This window comes from Chlorocebus sabaeus, chromosome 3 (genome assembly GCF_047675955.1).
Source record: "Chlorocebus sabaeus isolate Y175 chromosome 3, mChlSab1.0.hap1, whole genome shotgun sequence".
NCBI classification, from domain to species: domain Eukaryota; kingdom Metazoa; phylum Chordata; class Mammalia; order Primates; family Cercopithecidae; genus Chlorocebus; species Chlorocebus sabaeus.
In genome coordinates this window covers 5119601-5134327 of record NC_132906.1, presented here as the reverse complement: position 1 = coordinate 5134327, position 14727 = coordinate 5119601, and the positions used below count along the sequence as shown (strand labels likewise).

The following is a 14727-nucleotide window of genomic DNA, read 5'->3' as shown; positions in this document are numbered from 1 at the left end:
GCCTCTGCAAAATCTGTGCACCAACAGTTAAAAATAAATTTGTATTTTTGTTTTGGCTTTTTTAGATAGATATGAAAACTTTAAACCGAGAATTTCCATGCATCCCTTTCTTTCATATAAACACGGGATACAGACACAGCAGAGCGTGAGCTGTGCACAGCCTGCACGCTCCTACCTGCAGCATATGACCGCTTTGCACGAGAGTGCCAAATCCAGGAAACTCCTCCGGACTTCGAAGGAAAGTGCGTACTTCAGGGTGTGGCCATCGATGATGAGGGCCACGTCATTTTCCTTCCCCAGCAAATTCCCAAGGTCAGTGCAGTGCTGAGTAATGGCTGCCCTTGTGGCCTGAAACAAGAGTACAGGGGAAAATCACATATTTTGAGTATTTAATACCAAAAAAAAAAAAAAAATAGAATTCAAAATTAAGTTTCTTGAAATGAATATACTTCTAATATAAATATACTAACTATATAAATATACTAATATAAATATACTAACAGTTCAGCTTTGTGCATTTACACATTAAAATTTCACTGGAATGCCCTCTGGGTCTGTTTTATGGGTGCAAACATCTTCATAGTGAGATCTGTTTTGAAATTTACAATAATCCACTTCTTTACACTACATACACATTATTCTTGGTGCCCCTAGAATAGAAAACTCCATATAAACAAATGTGCTTTTTGGGGAAAGATAGCATTATTGGAACTTGAATGGCAAACACTAACATTTCTCAGTTTGCACAAGATAATCTTTAAAGCATCCAAAAGATATCAAGGGATATAAAAATGTGACAAAATATTAATTCTGAATCCTGCTGAGATCTTCGGATTAAACCATTCTCTCCATGCATTGCCAGTGGAAGAAATAAGCTGATCATTTGTCCCGTGTTACAGAAAGTATCTAATCAAGTTAAACTGCCGACACCTGCCAAAACATTACTACCAGTCTTAAAAGCATCTTGGTGTAATGTCCATTATGACATGGAATTAAAGCACAGAAACATTTTTTAGATTTTAAAAAAAATGGGCTGGGCACGGTGGTTCATGCCTGTAATCCAAGCACTTTGGGAGGCCGAGACAGGAGGGACTGTTTGAGCCCAGGAGTTCAAGACCAGCTTCGGCAACATAAACCCCATCTCCATAAAAAAAATTTAAAAATTATCCAAGCATGGTGGTGCACGTCTGCTGCATGTCTGCTGCATGTCTGTTGTCCCGGCTGAGGTAGGAGGATAGTTTGATCCTGGAAGGTGGAGGCTGTAGTAAACCCTGATCATACCACTCCAGACTAGACAACACAGTGAGACTCTTTAAAAAAAAAAAAAGATGGTCTTGTTTTCACAGTGAATTTATGACTATGAATAGGATATCCCACTCAAATATAAGAATGTAATTTTGGTCTCATAAAAAATATAGTTTAAGTTAATCGGGAAACAGAATTCTGCTGAAATTATTCTGTCTGGAAGATGACTATTAATTAACATTCATATGCAATTTATTACATGATAACGTAAATTACAATCTTCCAGAAGTATGTTTAACGAACAAGAATCCTTCTACCTCTAGTAATATTGAGGATCAGCTACTATTAAAAAGTGAGAAACAGGTTCCAGAAAACTGTCTTATTGTTCAGTGTTTATTCTCAACAAGTGACTTTTGACAATTTCATAAAGATTTATTTAAGAAAGATGTGGTCTAGAGCCCTGCACTGTGGTCAGATGGCCCGGGTTCTAGTCCAAGCTCTCTACTTGTTACCTCTGTGACCTTCAGCAAGATACTTAGCCTCTTTAAATTGCCATTTTCTCATACGTAAAAGGGAGCTAAAAACACTTCATAGCACTTTTCTTATGAACAAATAAACTAATCAACATAAATTATTTAGCACAGGGCTTGGCACACAGCAAACACTCAGTAAAGCCCATTCTTCCTCCTGTTACTATTTATTCATCAAGAATTTCCCCTATCTGGGCCAGGTGAAGTGTCTCAAGCCTACAATCCCAGCACTTTGGGAGGCGGAGGCAAGTGGATCACTTGATTGAGGTCAAGAATTCAAGACCAGCCTGGCCAACATGACGAAAACCCATCTGTACTAAAAATACAAAAATTAGCTGTGCGTGGTAGTGCACACCTGTAATCCCAGCTACTCAAGAGGCTGAGGCAGGAGAACTGATTGAACCTGGGAGGTAGAGGTTGCAGTGAGCCGAGATTGCAACACTGCATTCCAGCCTGGGTGACAGAGTGAGGCTCCATCTCAAAAAAACAAAACAAAACAAAACAAAACAAAAAACAAAAACAAAACGAAATTCCCTTATCAAGGAAAATACACTTCTACTTCAGCCAGTGAATACATGCCATCATTAGCATGTATTTATGCATGTATTAGATAGGCCAAAAGCAAAGCCTCTTGCACCAGTTAGCCAACTTGTGAATGCATAGGAAAAGTTCTTGAAGGAAATTAAGAGCTACTCCAGTGAACACACAAATGATAAGAAAGCAAAACAGCCTTATTGCTGATATGGAGAAAGGGGTCTGGAACGACAACATTCCCTTAAGCCAAAGCCTAATCCAGAGCAAGGCCCTAACTCTTTTCAACTCTATGAAGGCCGAGAGAGGTGAGGAAGTTGTGTTAAGTCTGAAGCTTAGCAGAGATTGGTTTACGAAGTTTAAAAAAGGAGCTGTCTCCATAACATAAACGTGCAGGGTGAGGCAGTAAGTGCTGATGTAGAAGCTGCAGCAAGTTCACCAGAAGGTCTAGCTAAGATAATTGATGACAGTGGCCTCATTAAATAACAGATTTTCAATGCAGATGAAACAGCCTTCTATTGCAAGAAGATGCCATCTAGGATTTTCATAGCTAGAGAGGAGAAGTCAATCCCAAGCTTTAAAGTGTCAAAGGATAGGCTGACTCTTGTTAGAGGCTAATGAAGTTGGTGACTTGAAGTTGAAGCCAATGCTCACTTACCATTCTGAAAATTTATGCTAAATCAATTCTTAGAAATGGAAAAACAAAGCCTGGCTAACACTACATCTGTTTATAGAATGGTTTACTGAATATTAAGCCCACTGTTAAGACCTACTGCTCAGAATAAGACTCCTTTCAAAACATTACTGCTCAGTCACAACGCACTGGGCCACCCAAAGCTCTGATGGAGACATCGTTGATGAATGAATGTCATTTTCATGCATGCTTATCTAACATCCATTCTGCAGCTCATGGATCAAGGAGTCATTTAGAGTTTAAGTCTTATTATTATTATATATATATATATATTTTTTTTTGAGACAGAGTCTTGCTCTGTCACCCAGGCTGGAGTGCAGTGGCCGGATCTCAGCTCACTGCAAGCTCCGCCTCCCGGGTTTACGCCATTCTCCTGCCTCAGCCTCCCGAGTAGCTGGGACTACAGGTGCCCACCACCACGCCCGGCTAGTTTTTTGTAGTTTTTAGTAGAGACGGGGTTTCACCATGTTAGCCAGGATGGTCTCGATCTCCTGACCTCGTGATCTGCCTGTCTCGGCCTCCCAAAGTGCTGAGATTACAGGCTTGAGCCACCGCGCCCGGCCTAAGTCTTATTATTTAAGAAACACATTTCATAAGGTTATGGCTACCATAGATAGTAATTCCTCTGATGGGTCTGGGCAAAGTAAATTGAAAACCTTTCAGCAAAGATTCACCATTTTAGATGTCATTAAGAACACCTACGATTTATGGGAGGAGGTCAAAAGATCAACATGAACAGGAGTTTGGAAGAAGTTGATTTCAACCTTCGTGCATAACTTTGACAAGTTTGAGACTTCAGTGGAGGAAGTAACTGAAGATGCGGTAGAAACAACGGGAGAACTAGAATTAGCGGTGGAGTCTGAAGATGCGACAATGTGCTGCAATCTCATGATCAAACTTGAATAAATGAGGAGCTGCTTCTTATGGACGAACAAAGAAAGTGGTTTCTTGAGGTGGAATCTACTCCTGGTGAACATGCTGTGAACATTCTTGAAATGACAACAAAGGATTTAGAATATTACATAAACTTAGTTGATAAAGCAGCAGCAGTGTTTGGGATAATTGATTCCAATTTTGAAGGAAGTTCTATGGTGGATAAACGCTATCAAACAGCATCATATGCCACGGATAAATATTTTGTGAAAGGCAGAGTCAACAGATGCAGCAAACTTTATTGTTGTCTGATTTTGAGAAATTGCCAAAACCACCCCAACCTTCAGCAACCACCACCTTGATCAGCCAGCAACCATCAACGTCATGGCAAGACCCTCCACCAGCAAAAGATTACGACTTGCTGAACGCTTAGGTGATCGCTAGCATATTTTTGCAAAATGTATTTTTAAAGTAAGGCACACACATTGGGTTTTTTAAGGACATAATGCTATTGCACACTTAATAGACCACAGTGCAGTGTAAACGTAACTTTTACATGCACTGGAAAACCAAAAAAACAAAAAAAGATAGTGTGACTTGCTTTACTGCAGTATTTGCTTTATTGCTATGGACTGGTACCAAATCTGCAATATCTCTGAGGTATGCCTACAATAGACAAATCTTTAACAGAATAATGTTCTATGCATAAAAGTTAAATGGACTTTTATTAAAAACAAAGAAGCCAGGCGTGGTGGCTCATGCCTGTAACCCCAGCACTTTTGCCAAAGAGGGAGGATCACCTGAGGCCACGAGTTCAAGACCAGCCTGGGCAACAGAGTGAGACTCTGTCACTACAGAAAAAGGGACATATAGGCACAGAATTGGCCAGGCATGATGGTGCAAGCCTGTAGTCCCAGCTACTCAGAAGGGTGAGGGGCAAAGATCGTTTGAGCCCAGGAATTGGTGGCTGTGCTATGATCATGCCACCGCAGTCCAGCAACAGCCTGTCTCTAAAATAAAGAAAACTTTGTACTTTTTATTGTCAATTAGCTTTGTAATTCTGAATCTCAAACAAGCATCCTGAAAACATCTATGCCTTCCTGATCTAAAACAACAGCATGCCCTTTAGAATTTGGGTAGAGAGCAAAAAATGATCCTGACTTGGGAAAATGCCAGCTTGGCAGCCTCGGTGTGTTCGCCAGGAAATTCAGGTAAGTGTGGGAAATTCTAGAGGGCGTGCCTGCTGGGGGTCAATGAATGAAGGACAGAAAAACCGCCTGAGAAGCACGTCACCAAAGAGATGAGACAAGGTACAGAGATTTGGCCCAGGGAGAGCATCCAGGTGCTACAGTAGAGGCCCAGTCTCGTTCAGTGCCTTTTAGACCCAAGGGCCTCCCCACTGGACTTAAGCCTGGATCCAAGGAGGGAAACAGTGACGAACAGAAATCTCTGAAATGTGGAGACCACTGCCGGTGGCTTTTTAAAGAAGGCACAGCATAAATGGAGACATTGATGGTCATCGTAGGCAGGGTGCTTTCTCTACTTAGGGTTATTTCTGCAGCACACATGAGGACAGATTGGATGCCAACACATGGTTCTTCTTCCTTGGCAGGAGGAGGAGAGGGACTAGCCTGGCCAATGTGGTAAAACCCGGTCTCTACTAAAAATACAAAAAATACAAAAAAACTAGATGTGTGTGGTGGTGCATGCCTGTAATCCCAGCCACTTGGGAGGCTAAGGCAGGAGAATCACTTGAACCCAGGAGGTGGAGGTTGCAGTGAGCCAAGATTGTGCCACTGCACTCCAAGTGGCAACAGAGCAAGACTCCGTCTCCAAACAACAACAACAAAAACCCCAAAATCAGAAAAGTGTGGCGGCACACCTTTGTATTTCCAACTACTCGGGAGGCTGAGGTGGGAGAATCACTTGAACCTGGAAGGCAGAGGCTGCAGTGAGCCAAGATCGTGCCACTGCACTCCAACCTGGGTGACAGACAAAATAAATAAATAAAACAAAAATAAATAAATAAATATAAACAAAGGAGAGAGAGGGCGAGGCAGATCTGAGGGACGTCTCTTTCTCTGACCTTTTTGTGGGCTATTCAGCCTTCCTGGTACATTCTGAGTTACATTTTGCTTGAAAATGACTAGTTCTCAATCCTGCTTACCCTTCCACTCTCTTCTCTCCCTGCCCTTCATCTGCTCAGACACACTCCTTGGCCTCTGGGATTGAAATGCTTTTCCTACCACTAAGAGCTCTCCAGGTCCATCCAACGCCATCCTTGATGTGTCTCCAGCCTCTGCTTTGAGTTTAATTCCTGCACTTTCCATGCCCACTCGGCAATAATCTTTGATCAAACCCAGACGAGCTGGGTTCACCACACACATGTGGTGGAATATAGGTCCCTTCTGTGCAGTTCTCAAGCGAGCCAATCGAAGGTATTACTATCACAAACAGTTCCTTACTCTCAAATGGACTATGATTCAAGAGTCTATTTGTAAGGCAGTTATTGGGCACTTAGAATCCATTTTCCCAGAGGAACGATGTTACAAATTATGGTCGGATCCCAGAGCCTGTTAATGCCTGTTTAGTCCAGTTGCTAAAATTTATACTACAGTCTCTTATTTTAATAAAAAGCCAATTACTGAAAGTTACAATGGACTTAGCTGTTATAAGGGGCATAGAAAGTCAGGGCTGGAGGTTTCATACCCGGAAAGATAAAAAATATCCCAAAATCCTTAGACAGAATTTGCTTTTAGGTGTTAATATTAAACTATTTCTAGCTTTTGGTGCATGTTCTACAATTGTATTTTCCTTCACAATGAAACACACGCACAATTTAATGTCGAAAGTGAGTGACTGTTACTGACGACTGTTCCCTACCTTTTTCCCCAGTTTTGTTCTCCCGTGAACCTCACATTTCTTAGCAAGGTCAGCATTGCCTTTGCTTTCGCAGCTTATAAATTAAAATTATGTTATCACCACAGACAGTACCACCTTCCAGTCTCAGGAGATGTCGTGCCTCTGCTGATTCATAGAGGATCCTCAGAGGTTCATCTGGTGAACCCTGAAAGTGGAAGTGCAGCCCTGCTCAACCTAGGGGTACATAGGATCCAAAAGGTGGTTCCACTGTTAATCACTTTGGATTTAATAAACAAGCCAGGACAGATGAAAATTTCTAGACCCTAGATGCATTTCTACCAATTTGCAGATGGTACGAGTCTCGCTTCAAAACTGAATGGTTCCAGCACCACTGAAATCTGCACAGGCAGGAGCCCTCTGCCTCCGTCAGCTCGGCAGGGCCGTGACGGATTTCCTCGACGCCACGGAGCAGCAGCTGCTGCAGCCCTCCCTTTGATGTCCTGCAAATTCCAGTGGGCTCAGAGCTGACCATGCCCAAAGCAGATGGTTCAAGTTTCATTAGCAGCACTTCAACCACACCACGCTTAGCCTTCGAGTTCCAGGGCAGACTCCCTTCTCCTGAATTAATTGGGCTATTGAGTATCTAACGATAATGCTCTTTATCCCACACATTCAGTGCTTTTTCTTGCCCTCCATGAATCTCTTTTTCCTGTCCCCTGACGACCATCACCTGTGTCTTTTCTCACCATCGCCTTCCCCCATTCTTCAGATCATTCCCTGCCCAGCCTCCCACACCCAGTGCAGCTGCAGTCACCATTTTCCTGCCACTTTCATGTTCTTTTTACTATCACGTTCATTTCCAGCATAATCACACCTCTTTCTTGACAGCACTAATAGTCTCAATGCTTTTGTATTTATAGAACTTAATGAGTGTAAATGGTAAAATTCAAAGCACAAATATAGCAAATCCACTCTGGGCTAACAAAAGCTGCCAAGGCTGAAGCCGAAGTGATTACATAAGGCCTCCACTCTGGCAGCTGCAGGTGGCAGGTAAAGCTTGTACCTTTTTGCTCTGAATATTGCTTTGTTCCAATCTAGGAATATCCCTAAATTTAAAGTCCATAAGTAGATAAGAGAAATTTCTGTTAAACGTATAACATTTCAAGGACTAGCTATAATGCCAATGATTCAAAGGAAGACAGGATGACATCTCACAGGCATTAAGCACACATTTTCAAGAGATGTTTGGCTTCTCACCTGCAAGCACCCAGGTGCCAGTCTGGTACCCTCAGGTTATCTTCTCTCACTTACCCCATGACACGTTTCTCTACACTGGCCATCCCTTCCTCCCACAAAATGTTTCTATTTCCAAAAAAAAACTCTCATCCTTCTCAGAATAAGCCAACCCAATTTACTGAATTCATACTAGCACGCAAGCCTCTACAGAAATACTCTTCTGTTAATCAGCTTTATTAAGATACAACGGACACACAGTAAAGCTGACCTATTTTAAGCGCACGATTCAACAAGTTTTGCCAAAGGTACACAGAGTCAGGTAACCCCGGCCACAATGAAGATACGGAACCCTTTCATCATTGCCAAAGTTCCCTCCTTCCATGCTGCACACAAGTCCCTTCCCGCACCCCAGGCCCTGCTGACCTTTCGTCTACCTCTTTTCACTACAGTGCGGCCTCTTCTAGAATGTTACATAAACAGAATCATAGTTTGCAGTCTTTTCAGTGTGGCCTATTCACTTAGCCTGATGCTTTCAGATTCATCCAATATTAATGCACATGTCAATAGTTTATTCTTTGTTGCCAAGCAGTATTCCAACGTATGGACACAGCACAACATGTTTCGGTGTTCACCCATTATTGGACATTTGGATTGTTTCCACTTGGAGGATATTATGAATAATTCTTCTACTATGAATCTATGTGACTAGTCTCTGTGTAGACTTATGTTTATATTTCTCTTGGGTAGAAACCCAAGATTGGAGTTACCCAGTCATACCACACATACAGACACACACAGAGCAAGTGCATATTTAACCTCCCAGAAACTGTAAGGCTGTTTTCCAAAGTGCCTGAGTCACTGTGGGTTCCCAGGTGAGCTCTGCCACTAGTCCATGCTCACCAACACCTGCAAGCTGAGTCTCCTTAATTGTAGCCTTCCAGTGGGTGCGTAATATTAGATTTAGTAGTTTTCATTTGCATTTCCCAAATAACCAATGGTGTGTTGAAGACCTTTTAAATGCTTAATGAATGAACTGAATTTCTGTTTGCCGAGATTTCAAGACACATACAGTGGGATGATTCAAGAACACCAGGGATGGCCGAGCACGGTGGCTCACACCTGTAATCCCAGCACTTTGGGAGGCCGAGGCCGAGGCCGGTGGATCACGAGGTCAAGAAATGGAGACCATCCTGGCTAACACAGTGAAACCCCGTCTCTACTAAAAAAAAAAAAAAAAAAAAAAAAAAATACATAAAATTAGCCAGGTGTGGTGGCAGGAGCCTGTAGTCCCAGCTACGCAGGAGGCTGAGGCAGGAGAATGGCAAGAACCCAGGAGGCGGAGCTTGCAGTAAGCAGAGATCACACCACTGCACTCCAGCCTGGGCAACAGAGCGAGACTCCGTCTTTTAAAAAAAAAAAAAACCACCAGGGACATACTGTGGGCATGGGCTTGCCTTGTCTAAGAAGCTCTCTTGCAGGGTAGCTGAGATACACTAATTTTAGTTTCTTTCTTTAAAAAAAAGTCACAAATTTCTTAAAAACCCACATTTTCCTGATAAAGCATCCCAGGCAGTGTTAGAGGACAGATTTAGGAAGTGAGAGGAATAAGAGAAAACTGGCCATGCGGTTAATGATCAAGTATCATTTATAAGAAAGAGACTATTTATGTACTCGGCCTCCAGAGCCTAGAAAGTTTGAACACTATTAGTTACTACTATTTACTGAAAGAAAATTTGACTAACAGTGTGACAGGCCTCAAATCATTCAGGTTTAAAAAAAACAAAACAAAACAAAAAAAACTCTGAAGATATTTACTGTTTTCATTTCTCAAAAGATATTAAATAGCAACCCTTAATATGCTTATTTTTTCCCCCAAACTAAATTTTTTATTTTAATACCAGGAATCCTCTTATATGCTAAATAAATCATTGAATAGCTCTGTACAGTAATCTCTTAAAAATAATGCATATGTTTTAAGAAGCATTTACTACTTGACTGTGGATCCTTTTTGTAGTTTTTAAAACATGGAATTTGCCTTAAAATAGATGGTTTTTTTCTACAAGAAAATTATTTCAAAGTGTGATCTTCCTCCAAGAAGAATGTGAAATCAGCACTTGCAAGCCACCACTCGGCTATGTATAAAATGACCTCCATAATCCCACGGAACAGTTGCTTGTCACACCATTTGCCCAGAGTGGATCTCTGGAAGTCACTGTATACTTCAGGGACACAATGAATCACTGCCACATTTCATATCATCACTCTAACTAGGAATAGTGTTACTAGGAACATAACAACCTTCGCTTAATTAATTGCCCGACCTTTGGGGATTAACATTTTCAACTTTAACGTATTAATGATATAGCCGTTCCGCTTACTATTCCTAAAGCCTCCTCGATAACTGGGAAAATTATCAAGTGCCCAAACAGAGCACAATGGGGATTACATTTACAAACTAAAAATGAAGCTACTAGATAAATTATTTTCTAGACAACTTAAGTTTACAAAGAGTGTTTTTAATAAATATGTGATTAAGTATATCAGGTAAATTTTACTAAAGGAAGATAAAGCGTTATTAATGTCATTAAGATCTTTATTTGGCTCGCAGTGACAAATGTTGATATATGTCCCGTCAACATAAGCAGCACATAAGTGATGCAGTCATTACAATTCTTGAACTCATTATCTGCTTTAAGATAAAACCAGTTTCTTAAAAGACATGCTAAAACTTTTAAAGCAAACCTCACAGATGCTGTATAAGAAAATGAACATGTTAATCTCAACTTAATTATTTAACTTCCTGACTCCTGGAGATTTAAACTTAGAACTTCAATATTTTGAAGACACAGTCACCACACTTACTGTCTCCAAGGTCTCTTTGACTCTTAGCAAATCTAATGTGCCCAGGCTGTATTTAGTCTTGTGCAAACAGCAAATGAAAACAGTGACAAATTTCGGAAAGAGAAACAGTGAAGGGAGATCATTTAAAAATATTCTAAATGCATGTGTGGCAGCTGCAGGCTGTGCAAACTGGCAGCGAAGATCATAGCCACGGGACGAAAATGAGAGCACAGGCTCACATCTGGAACCTGCTGAAGCAAAGGTGCCAGACAGAAAGGGCTGAAGCTGGGCTGTCCCCCACAGGCTCCCAGGCTGCGGGTGAGCCCACAGGGCATGGTTCTGGAAAGCTCTGCCAGCAGGATCTCCTCGGTGCTCCCTGAATCATCCGGCGCTGGGGAGTACAGACAGAGTTACAGGAGAGAAAAGAACAGCTGTCTACAAATCCTCTGCTATATCAGGAAAATCTTTCATGCTCACATGGGACACTGTTACCACATTTAAAACTGGAAATACTTTCTACATGAGAGTCTCCAGTTGGTAATGGCAGTGGCACACTCTAGGATACATAAACTTTAAAAATCCGTAAATGAAAAAATTAAGCAAAAAATGTAGAAAACATCTCATTTCCGCTGGTGGCCTCAGCACTGAAGAGACAGTGAGGAAGAAGTCTCATCTTCTCCCTGACACACACCTGGCCAAAAGACTCCTGGCTGTGCAGAACCCGTAACCAACCAGGGTGGGTGAGGGTGGGTGAGGGTGGGCTTTGGGGCAGGCGGGGCTCTCCTCACCATTCTTTATCCTACACAGACTGGCAAGTAGTCAAGATCATGGAGATAGATGTTAACACTGAAATACAGAGCAAGAAACAAAACCCTGTGATTAACGCCTAGGCAGGAAGGGCCTATAATGTGCACAGGATCCTAGAGACCCAAGAGTTTCAGAATGAAACAGCGACACAACAGCACAAAACAGCCAAAGATCCCCGCATGTCTGGCTGTTGGCGCAGGGAGTATCCCAGGCCTGTAAAGTGTGGGGAGCCACAGGCTCGAGTCAGGAAGGTGCTGGAGGGTGGCGACTCTGGCAGGCTGGGAGGAAGCGCTTGGACTTCATCCCAGAGTCTACAGGGAGCTTGTGAAGGTTTGTATGGCTAGAAATAGCATACTTGAATTTTTATTTGCAGATCACCCACCAACAGTATGGAAGATGGATTGGAACAAGGACCCAGGTCAGTTAAAGAGGTTTAGGATGCTGGGAACCTAACCTCTGCCTATGGTATCACCCCTGCCTGCGATAACAGACAAAACCAAGAAGTGTATTTACTAAAAAGAATAAACAGTGCTCGGTGAACGGTGAGAGGACCAGAAAGGAAATGGGGATAATAGGTGTGTGGCCAGCAGAAAAAGGAGCCAATCCCTAAGAAAGCAACAAGCAAAGAACTGGGGAGGGTGGGGATCAAGCGACGGCAGATCAGAAGGCGCCGAGTATCAATGTCATGGAGGGATAGCTGGCTCTTTGGTTTAAGAGCCGCCTACTGCTCCCTGGGATGGCGACGGGAAGGCCTCCTGGGAGGGTGGGGGATCAGGAAGCCTCTCTAGGCCCTGGAACACCCAGAACCGCTCTCTAGCGACACTGCTGTGCCTGGAGACAGCCTGATGAGAGTCACTTCCACCGCTAGGACCCGCTATACATTTCAAATGAGCATCCGGCAGCTGTCACCTGCTCTTTGTGGATCACATAAGCTTTCAATCAATGTTGGCTAAAGAATGGAAAAAGAGATCACCTGGGTCGTTTCCTTACCACTCCCACTGGGTGAAAAAAGCAAACAAACAAATCATCTAGCAAACTGCAGGTGCTGAAGAAATGTTTGTCACCTCTTGTTTAGGGACTATCTGCTGCCTCCTGAACTCATGACCCTGGCGGAGCACGCCGCTCATGGCCGCTGTGGGCCACACGCTGTCCTCTGCTCCACGACTCCCTTCTGCACGGGGGCAGGGACAAGGGCCTCCTGATAACATTTTGGAAAGTATTTGAGACTTTAGCTTGGTGGGCCATCCATACAGTCAATAAGCAGTCATGGAACATTGACCATAGGAACACAGCTGTGCACGAAACTTCAAAGGCCCAGCTCTCAATGGGCTTACACATTAGTGAGGGGACAGACACTACACAAATAAAAACAGAACACGGTGTCATAAGCTGTCGAGAGCCGTGGATGAAAACCAAGCAGGGTTTGGGAAGCAGGAGCCCATCAGAATCTTGGGCACTCAGGGCCGCGGTCAAGAAGACTGAGACTTACCTGGGAACGGAAGTTGAACAGCTTGTACTTCAGTGCACGAAATGTCCTGACAGTGAATTTCAGTGACCAGGAAATACAATCAGTAGGTTGACAAGAGGTTAATTGTTCATCCCATTAAAAATATATATATTTTTAAGCCAAAATTTAAAAGCCAAGAGATTCCACAAGAAAACTCTGTTATCTAGCTTCTCTTAAAACATTACAGTGTCTGGGAGTTCTGGGCCCATGTTCCCACCGAACTTGTTACCCCTGAGAAATAAACACACACACTCTTGGCCAGGTGCCTCCCATTCTCTACTGCCTCCCTGATACCGGGACACTGAGTGTCACTGTCGTTTAGCATGAACTGCTTTTTTCCTCTGGACCCACCTCGCCATTAAAAGTGGGAATCAAGACGACCAGGGCAGCTGTAAGTTTCTGGTTTGGAGACAGGTCTCCTTGGAGCACTCCCTCATGTTCCTGCCCCACAGGCCTGTGCTGCACGTGCTCCTTGTGAGCCCTGTTCTCTGTGATTTCCAACAGGACAGAACTCATCCCAAACGGTAGTCCAATCGGGCATCCCAACTATAGCATGCCCCAAACTGAGTTCCTGGTCCCCTCCCTCCCATGCCCGCACGCCCCCTGCATGCAATAGTTATGGACCACCACCCAGAGGAACACAGCAGTGAACACTTCTATCTCTTTCAGTCCAGGACAGCGGCATGCTTCCAGGTACTCACACCAAGAATATCAGAATCATTCTTCTTCCTTTCTGTCATGCCCCATATATTCCATCAATCAGCAAATAATGCTGCCTGTGCCTCTGAAATGCATCTAGGCCCTGACCATATCTCTCCAGGCCACTGCTAGGGTCACCCTCCCTCACCTGGACCATCTGAGCAGTTCTGAACTGTCCCCTGGGCCTCCACCCAGCAGAGAAACCCTGTTACCATGGAAGGCAGGTCCTGCCACTGCATTCGAAGTCCTCCCAAGATTCTGGTCTCCATCTGAATAAGAGTCAAGTGCCTTCTGATGGCTGGCGAGGCCCAGCACCCCTCTGACCTCGTCTCATGCCAGAGCCACTGCTAACTTTCTGTTTTTCTTCTAATAGGCTGACCTGCTGCTCCCTTGCATCCATTCCCCCAGATTTCCATGCGGCTCACCCCACTTCAATGTGGCTTCTTAGGGAGACCCTCCTGAATGCCCCCATTTGAAATCACACTTCCCCATGCAAACTCCTTATTTCCCTTTCCTCCTCCATCTCCCTCGGGGCATGTACCATGTTCCATCTTCTACATCTTTCACTGACACATTTTGCTCACCGTCCACCCTCCCCACTGGAGAATCAGCTGCAGGGACCAGGGATTTCCCGGCCAATTCTTTCACGATTGTATCTCCAGGGCCGAGGCCACAGCCTGGCCTGCAGGGTATATTCAAATCTTTACTGAATGAAAGAATGACAGAAAAAAGGTAAAGATGGGAAACAGGAGTCCAGTTCAGAGACTATGCCATCACCCACATATCTAATCAGCCTGGACGGAGGGAGCAGCAGGACTGAAGTCTTTACAGAAGCAAAGGGGACTGGGCTTAGTAACTGAGTGTGAGGCCCAGGCAGGGACTGTGTCTAAGGCTGTCACCTC

At 43.6% G+C, this 14727-nt stretch overlaps 1 protein-coding gene across 3 annotated transcripts in view; it reads right to left on the bottom strand.

The window, feature by feature from the left end:
- ATP8A2 (ATPase phospholipid transporting 8A2) overlaps positions 1-14727 on the bottom strand; it is a 636199-nt gene that overhangs the window by 321329 nt on the left and 300143 nt on the right. For all 3 annotated transcript variants that reach the window (XM_008021766.3, XM_037986897.2, XM_037986898.2), the window contains one exon: positions 176-348. In XM_008021766.3, coding sequence (XP_008019957.3) covers positions 176-348 — 173 coding nt within the window. The remainder of the gene's footprint in view (positions 1-175; positions 349-14727) is intronic.